The sequence below is a fragment of the Talpa europaea genome (genome assembly GCF_964194135.1).
Source record: "Talpa europaea genome assembly, chromosome: 8".
Classification (NCBI taxonomy): domain Eukaryota; kingdom Metazoa; phylum Chordata; class Mammalia; order Eulipotyphla; family Talpidae; genus Talpa; species Talpa europaea.
The window spans coordinates 58388669-58398589 of record NC_140075.1 but is presented as its reverse complement, the minus strand read 5'-3'; the positions used below and the strand labels follow the sequence as shown (position 1 = coordinate 58398589).

Below are 9921 nucleotides of genomic sequence, written 5' to 3'. Positions count from 1 at the left end.
CCTAACACCTCCCCCACAAAGCTGTGTATGCGATCATATTTGGATACAGGATGTTTGCAGATGGAGAAAATTAATATAAGGTCAAATTGTATTTAGAATGGATTGGGAGATACTTCTCCCAGGTTGATGACCTTAGAAAGCTTGTCCTGTTACATATGTCTAAACCTTAACTAATATAAATATTATTCCATAGGAATTTAGGTTCCAGATTATTATAATCTTTTCTTATAAATACTTTATATATATATGTGTGTGTGTATATATATATATATATATATATACTTGCTTCAAAAGTTAACACCCCTCTCTCTGAAATGAACAAAAAATTAGTATCAGTGTGTATAACCAAATCAAGGTAGGACAAAAAAAAGTTTCTGAGTTTGAACATCAACAATAATAAACACCAACAATAAACAAGAGTTCTTCACAATGTGTCACTTAAGAGATCTTCCTGAAATTCCCTAACTGACTACATACTCTCTTCATTGCCACCTTCATTTCTTGATTCCTGAATGTGTAAATGATAGGATTCAGGAAAGGAGTAATAATAGCATCAAAGATGGCCAGAAACTTATCAAGGTATGTGGAGGGAGATGGCCATGTATAGAAAAATATCAGTGGACCAAAGAACAAGACTACCACCGTGATGTGAGCTGAAAGTGTGGACAGAGCCTTGGAAGAACCACCCGAAGAATGTTTCTGAACAGTGAGAATGATGACACCATAAGAAATGAGCAGTATGATGAAGGAGCCGACAGAGATGAATCCACTGTTTGCTGTGACCATGAACTGTAGTTTGTAGGTATCTGTGCAGGCAAGTTTGATGAACCGAGGAAGATCACAGTAAAAGCTATCCAGCACATTAGGACCACAGAAGGGTAAGTCTAGCACAAAAACCAGTTGAACTATGGCGTGAATGATGCCAATTATCCAGGCAGCCACTACAAAGAAGATGCACATCTGTGGGTTCATGATGGTCAGGTAGTGGAGGGGCTTACATATGGCCACATATCTGTCAAAGGCCATGGCGATGAGCAGCACCATCTCCATACTACCAATAAGGTGGATGAAGAATATTTGTGTAATGCAGCTACTGAAAGAGATGATTTTAGGTTTTCTGAACAGGTCATAAATCATCCTAGGACAAGTGACAGAAGAAACTCCAAGGTCAATGAAAGAGAGGTTGGCCAACAGAAAGTACATGGGGGAGTGTAAGTGAGGGTCAGAAATCACAGTGAGCATAATGAGGCAGTTTCCCATTATGCAGGAAATATAAAGGGTTGAGGAGAACACAAAAAGGAAAATTTCAATCTTCCAGGAATTGGTGAGTCCCAGGAAAACAAATTCTGTCACAAAAGAGTGATTTGCCCTCTCCATTGACTTTGTTGCCAGTGATGACTGAGGACAACAATAGGTGAAAATATGAATTATGATATGTTAGTTATAAATTAATAGAAGTCTTAGTGATAAATTTCTAATTCTACTTTAGCATTAAAATGGCCTAATATGCCTATGATTTCTGAAATGAGATCATACAGATAGATTGTTAGCTATCATTTGGAGCTCCCCACCACCAATTTATCTCTGCATTTAAAAGCCCTCTACTTCCTCCTAAGGCTGATGCCATGATATTACTCATGAGATTCAAAATCATCAACATGAATAACAAGAATTCTAACCCAAATCTTTATACATTTGTTCTAATATGAACCTGCCCAAATAACAGACATAGTCACTAATACAAACCCTTCTAAGCCTAACCCTTCATCTCACAGTGAGATCAATCCTATTTTCCTAGCACTGCAAATGTATTTATCTTCAAACTTACTTGTTTACTGTATTTATGAAATATTCCTTCATTATTACTAGTATTTGCTTTATTGTACTACAATCAACTGAGTACAGTTCTAATTCACCAAGTAAACTAAGCTTCTTAAAGGCAATTTATGACTTATTCAAGAGTGGGTTCTCTGAAGCAATGAAAAAATAGTCCAAAGAAATGTGCAGGTTCATGAACTACCTGTTAGAGTTTGCATAATATTACGCAAATTGAATACAGAAAATGAATGTGAGTGTTAGCAAGTTCTCCAGCAATTTGATACCCAGGTTTCTGATTTTGTCTTTTACTAAAGTAATTGGTCTATGAAAATCAGAAAATTAAAGAAAAAGGCTTATCCTTCAACATGGATAGTTTCAGAAACACTGTCTTAGGGCAGTTAGCACATGATTTGGAATGTTTAAAACCGTAACATGAATCATAATCTAGTGGAAATTGCTTTGTACAAAACTCTACAAGAGGACTTATCACACTATCTTGTAATCCTTTACTCTTATTTAGAGAAACAGCATAGTTTAATAGAAAGAATATGGGTTTGGGATTTAGATTATCAGGATATTCGCTTTGGGTCAACCACTGACAGGTTGGTCTTGGGCAAGTGACTCAGACTCTTTGAACCTTAGATTACTCATCTATGCATTTTTTTGGTAAAATAATTAATGTATCTTAATCATATGACTGCATTAGGCATTCAGCAGATTTTGTTTACTTCTCTTTGTAATTTGCTTGCCAAAAGAGCACTCAACACAAAGCATAATGAATGATGAACAAGAAAATAAAACACTAATGGTTGCAAACATCAAATTTCCACAACAGAAAATAGTTCAATAAGTATTTAGGATTAGTACAATATTCATGTTTTGTTAGTGATAGAAGTTAAACTATCACGCCTAACTTCAATTGATTTGCTCTTAATTAACACTATTTCTTAGCAGTACATACCACAACTTCTATTTTTTATTATTTGTTTAGTTTCTTCTTCCCAACTAGGCTGCAAGCCCCATAAAGTGATGGATGACATATGTCGTCCAGTTGAACTACAACCTTGTAATAGACCATTTAAAGCAGTTTGGAGTCTGGTTCTTTCCACCTAATTTTCTCTTTTTCCTACTTCCTTTTTTTTGCGACCCATGATCTAGTAATACCTGTTTATTATCTGACAATATCACATACTTCATAAACCTCCATGCCTTTAAATATATTAGTGCTTCTTACCCTACTTCCCTTTCACCATCCCCACTCTCTGCTCTTCTCTCTGAGAGAATGTAATCCATACATCACAGTAAACACAGGCTATAATGTTTAAAATCCCTTTCCTACCAATTCTTCATACTCTAATCAGATTCACAACTTTTTCCTTTGTGTTCCTATTCCTAGTTCTTTATAGGTAGTTTTATATGTAAGATAACTTTTTTTCCCTCAAATATATGCACTATAACCATTCACTTTAGTCTATTAGCGCTTTGCTTTTTATTGTGGCAATCCTTTCTCTGGACCCACCTCCAGAAACACATTCCCAGATATTTAATCCTTTATATTAATAAATTATTGATGTCTGGTTTCCAAATAATAAAATCATCAAGATAAGAGAGATCAAAGATATCTCCTAAGTTTGAAAATCTAAACCATCATTCATATAAATTTCCTTCTCAATCTTAAGGCATCGAAAGGTTAGAACCCCCTTTAACTAAAATGTCCCTTTTATCTTTCAGATGTTCACAAAATCTTTCTTCAGACCTAGGTAAAAGCCAGCCTCCCATTACTTAAAACCATTTCTTTCTTTTTTATAACTGTGTACATTATAAATAGTGTGTAGTGTCCCTTCTGATTAAATTTTCATAAATATAATCTCAACAAGCTCTTCACCTTCTGTTTCCAAGACTCAAAAATGTAATTTTTCGGCATGTTTCCCCTTAAGATCTTTTCTCATATTCCTCCCCTTTGGAAAAAAAATCACATTTATTAACTTTTCTCTAAAACTTTTTGAATTCCACTTAAGGTTCAGAGACAGAATCTACACTTAAAGTTCTGAAGTTGTGAAGTACTGAAGAGAGCAGAAAAACTAATTTTATGTCTCAGTAGTTTTAATTCTGTTTGTAAATTTCCACATATTTTGACATAAAATTTACACTAGAAATGATTTAGTCAGCTTTGGTCTTTGGATCACGCTTCTGTTCAGATGCCCACAAGACACTCCCATCTTGCAAATGTACCCATTACTTAAATTTCCTTTCCTTTTCACATAAGAGCATCAATTTGTACTTCATCTCTTTTGGGAAAAAAATTACTGTTACCCCTGTTTTATTGATGTCTTGAATAACCATTTTTTCTTACCTGTTTAGTAAATTGCAGAGAGTGAGAAACATTCATGTAATTATTACTGGCAGCAGAGTTCTGAATTCAAAACAATATAAGTCATTTGACTGTCTAATATTTTTCACACCCTACTGCTGTGTAACTCTACATAAAAGTCAACATCAGTTAACATTCTCCAACATATCAATACCCTTTTTACAGTTATTTTCCACTAGTAGTCAATTGGTTACCCCGGACACTATCTACTCTGCACAGGATATCATTCATGTACTTGAGGATATGACTCTCATCCATAGCAATTCCAATAAAAGTATCGTCGCTGACACTAGAGCCACTTTTCTTATTGTTATAAATTCCCATTCTTCCATTTTACCTGCTAAAGAAAAGAACACATTCATGGAGTCTTAGATTTCCCTTTAACTTCTAATGCAAAGTGCCATTAAATCTTGCCATATGTGGAAATGAAACTGATTAGGAGTGCTTTAAAAGAGAAATCAGGTGATACTACAAACACTTGCGTCAAGAAGGAACTTACGGGTCAGGGGACCTGGTCCCTAGGAATCTGTTTGGTTTGACCAGAGCATCCAAATGTCCAAAAAAGCTCCTAATAATACCCTAGAGAAGAAGAGAAAATAAGAGTGGAATCCTCGCTTTGTGGTTAATATTTTTGTGCCACTGTGCTGTATATTTTACAAATACTGGAATATTTTACAAATACTGGTAGTATTTGTACAGGATTTTACAAATACTGTAAAAATTGTATTTTACAATTACAAGTGACAATTATCTGCAAATAAGTAAATATTTACTCAAAAAATTAACCACAGCCATCTTAATCATTCCCAAATAGCTTAGATACTTAATTCTGAGTATTATTTAAATTGTAGTAGTATATATAATGACTGTATTTGTTAAGGAACATGTACTGAGTAATTATGAAGTACACAGAAATTTAGTTCCACAGAAGTTCAATGAATAGAGTTTAAAAGTAAAACAACTGATATATTATTTAATGTATCAATTAAAGTTGAATAAGGAAATTATGTTACATCCATACATAGTCACATTCTCTGATGTCACTAAAAAGCAAATACAGACTAAATAATTAAACACAAACACTACACACCGCAGATTAAAACTATGACTAGCAAAACAGCATGTGGTATATTTGTATCTCAATAAAACATAATAAAAGTTTTCCAAGAATTACTTCAGTATTTTTAGGTAAAATACAAGGTTGTTAGATGAGAAAACAATTTTCTTTCATTTTTGTACACTTGTATGTGTCAGGATCTAGCCAGGACAAAAGTTAGCACAGTGAAGTCAGGTAACTGGAAAAGAGTTTTAAAAGGTGAATTTTACAAAGCATGAGTGGAAGCAAGGGGAAAGGGGAATATCTGAGGCTAGTAATGACAGATCCAACATTACAACTCTTAAGCTAAAGGGACAAGGACAGAAACCGGATGTAAAGCCTAGGAGAATCGCAGCAGAAAAATACAGCTAGCCTACTTGATTCTAAGGAGGAGGAATAAATTCCAATAACCTGATCTTAGTCATCATCTTCCCTCATCTGTTCACTTACTAAAGCTCCATATTGGCCAAACAAACCAAAAAATAGAGACAAGGCAACCTGTTGATGCAGCCCATTAAGATCAAATTCTCAAGCCACAAAACAAATAGAAGAAAGATTGTGAGATTAAAACGGAAGAGACATTTGAAACTATCCTTTACCTTCTGAATCCACTCTTGTCTTTTACATCAGAAACAAGCAGGACAGGACAAATAGTGCCCAAAAGTGAGGAAATTGAGCATGATAGAGTAAATAATATTGGTGTCTTTGGAGAATAAACCTAAAATATTGGCCGCATACAGTGGATTTATTATGAATGGGATAGAGGAGAAAAGGAAAGTTAATCAGAATGAAACATCATTGTCATAGTCCCAATCCCCATTTTTATATTCCATTGGTCTGTGTGTCTGCTTTTGTTCCAGGACCATTCTATTTTGATAATTATAGCTTTGTACTACAGGGGTCTGATACCACAATTTTCTTCTTTTGTGTCAGGTTTGCTTTAGCTAGTCAGGGTCTTTTGTGGTTCTATAGGAATTTCAGTAATGTTTGTTCTATTTATTTGAAGAATTCCAGTGAAACTTTGTTAGAGATAGCATTGAATCTGCATATTGCTTTGGGTAGGATGGTCATTTTGCAACGTTATTCTTCCAATCCATGAGGGTGCTATCTTTCCATTTCTCAGTGTCCTCTATTTCTTTTAACAGTATGTCACAGTTTTCACTGTATAGATCCATCACATCATTTGTCAAGTTTACTCTTAGATATTAAATTCTTCTTGATGTAAATAAAATTGGGATTGCTTCTTTAATTTCTTCCTCAGGCTCATTGTTTGCATATAGGAAGGCAGCTGATGCTTGTGTATTGATTGTGTATCCTGCCACTTTGCTGAATTGATTTATTGTTTCACTTAGTTTTGGAATGCAATCTTTAGGGTTCTCTATCTGTAATATCATGTCATCTGCAAATAATGACAGCTCTACTTCTTTCCCAATGTGAATTCCTTTTATATCCTTTTGCCTAAATACGCTAGCTGGGATTTACATTACAGTAGTAGTGGTGAAAAGGGACATCCTTGTCTTGTACCAGATATTAGAGGAAAAGTTTTCAGTTTCTCATCATTGAGAGTGGTGTTAGCTGTGAATTTGTGGGTCCACCGTTTGAACCATGGTTTCCACCATAGTGGATACCTCTTTCCCTACTGACTCCTCTTTTACCCAGAGATTATTTTCATTCTTGTCTCTTCTGGCACATTTGGTCAATGTTAGTCCCTGGTGACCATGAGTTACTCTGGTTTCACCCCATATCATAGGAACTTCTTGTTCAGTGTTATCTGCCCTCAGCCCATTCTCCCCAGAGTAAAGCAGGGAACTTCCTCTGATGCCATCTACCTGGAGAGTCCTTCATGATGCGTGTCCTTTATTTTTTTAGTGGTTTACTTTTTTTCTTTATTTTTATAAAAGATTTATTTATTTTTATACAAGAGCTGGGGCTCGGGACAGAGGCACAGGAGGTGAGAGGATTCACCAGAGACACAACAGGGAGCAGAATAGGCAGACTACAGAAATACACTACTGAGGGGAGCAGCAGGCACAACAGGAGAGGTCTGCAGCACCATGCAGAATTCTTTCTAGCTGGCCAGGATCAAACCCACACTGCAGAAGCTGCGGACAGCTTAACAGCAAGGCGCTCAACCGACTGCACCAACAGGGAGGCCCTATTTTATTTTTTTTAAGATTTATTTATTTATGCATACAAGAGCGGGGGTACAGGCCAGCGATGCAGGGGGGTGAGAGGATTCACCAGAGACAGAACGGGGAACAGAACAGGCAGACGGACTGAAATATACTGCTGAGGGGAGCAGCGGGTGGGACAGGAGAGATCTGCTGTGCCATGTGGGTTGCTCCCTGGCCAACCAGGGATTGAACTCGTGGACACTGTTAAGGCATGCATCGAGACCAGAGTATGTGAAAAGAAACAGAGAAAAGAGAGCAATCTACAAATCAATGAAAGAAACCTGGAACTAATCATTCCCTCACAGTCCTTTAAGGAGACAACCTGTCAACACCTCAATTTTGAACATCTAGTTCCAGGACCTGAGACAATGATTTCTATTGTCAGCTACTCAGATGGTGGTATGTCATTATAGCAAATAGTATATAAACCATTCTCTCAAATGGGAAATAATGTGCTTTATTAGACTGTTTCTTTATCTATTCATCTTATTATCACTGGAAGGAAAAAAAATTTTGATATCTGATATCTATATGTGTGTCAGACAGTGTCAGTAACACAATAATCATTGGGGACTTAAATCCCGCATTTTCACAAATGGATGGACCAACCAGAAAAAAAAGTAAATAAGGAAATGATCACCTTAAATGAGAAATTAGACAACATGGGCTTCAAACCCTACTAAGCTGTAGGGACTAAAGAAGTATTGTATTGGAACAAAAATATACATGCAGATCAATATAATAGCATTGAGAGCTCCTCAAATCCCCCACTATGAACATCTCTGAACATTTAATCTATGACAAAGGAGCCAAGAGTATGCACTGCAGAAAGAAAGTCTCTTCATCAAATGCTGTTGGGAAAACTGGACAACCACAGACAAAAGGTTGAAATTAGTTCACAATTTCACACATTTCACAAAAATTAACTCAAAATGGACTAAAAACAAAGATGTAAGACCTGAAACTATAAAATACAATAAAACAAACACAAAAAAAAACAACTAAAACTCTTCACAGCATTGTCTTCAGAGATGTCTTTGGTAATTAAATGCCAAAAGACATAAAGGCAAATATAAATAAACGAGAATATGTCAAACTAAAAAGCTTCTGCACAGAAAAACCAAAAGTAAAACAAAAGAAAGAAAAGATTTACACATAACACAGCTGACAAAGGATTGATATCCAAAATATCTAAAGAATTCATGCAACTTAACAAAAAAAAGGACAGAAAAGAGCTAAATAGTTCTCAAAAGACTTACAGATGACAAATAGACACTTGAAAAAATGTTTTATCATTTCTTATTATTAGGGAATTACAATCAAAACAACAATGAGATACTATCTCACACCCATAAGAATGGCCAAGATCAAAAAGAGAAGCAACAACAATGTTGGCAAGAATATGAAGAAAAAAGAGACCCTAGTCCTCTGTTCCTGGGAATGTAGTCTGATCAGACCCTGTGGAATACAGCATAGAGGTTTCTCAGAATGTTAATATGGATCTAGCCTATATGACTCAGCAACTCCTAGGTAACTTCCTGAAGAATACAAAAGCACTCAGCCAATATGATAGATATTCATTATATCCCTAATTACAATAGGTAAATAGTAGCAGCCTGAGTGTCCAAGGACAGATGAATGGATTAGGAATATGTGAGATATATACGTAACAGAATACTACTCAGCATAAAAAAAAAAAATGAACCCTTGCCATTTGCAACAACATGGATGGCACTGGAGAGGATAATGCTAAGTAAAATAAGTGAGAAGAAGAAAGAGAAAAACCAAATAGTCTCAATTTTATGTGGAATATGGAGAAACATAAAAGGTCCATAAAAATGAAACCAGTAGTAAACTGTTAACATCTAATTGCAAAACTGAAGCTGTAAGAAGAGAGGCAAGGAGGTGTGGTGACAATAGGGGAGGCAAAGGGCCCAAAAGAACATGGTAGAGGGTGATTGGGGCACTGGTGATAGGTAGGATATGAAAATAAACACTTGTAGTGATTTAAACCTATAACCCCCAAAGCAGATACAATGATGTAAATCTACTTTACCTCAATAAATTTAATGTAGTGTGGAAAAAGCATGGGTGGGGGTATGAAAATTTAATGGATTTGTGTATCATGCTTATCAGGAAAAAATTCTGGTGTTTTCACAGCTCTTTGTCTAAGAACAGGTCACATGGATTCTGCCCAAAGATGTGAACCCACTACATAGGGTCAAAAATTCTTCTGCCCTTGCACAGCCATGGCAGACACCCAAATGAGGGCAAGACTATGAGCAATCTGCAGCATGTAGTGGAGAACAGTTCATTCTCTCTTAGCAAATCCCCCACTGAGTACTAATTGGAATTCCTGTCTGCGGACAGATGCTGTATTTGTACTTCTAATAATTATTTCAAAGAAGTATTATTCCTTAGGAATTAGGACTAAAGATTAGTATAAACTTTGACTATAATTA

The 9921-nt window shown here is 35.7% G+C and overlaps 1 protein-coding gene across 1 annotated transcript; it reads right to left on the bottom strand.

The window, feature by feature from the left end:
• Window positions 1-438: 438 nt before the first annotated feature.
• On the bottom strand, window positions 439-1377 carry LOC311175544 (olfactory receptor 4F3/4F16/4F29-like; the record flags this gene model as incomplete). The annotated part of the gene is made up of 1 exon (XM_084240472.1): window positions 439-1377. The coding sequence occupies one exon, from the start codon at window positions 1375-1377 to the stop codon at window positions 439-441; it is 939 nt and encodes a 312-aa protein (XP_084096598.1).
• Window positions 1378-9921: the final 8544 nt, after the last annotated feature.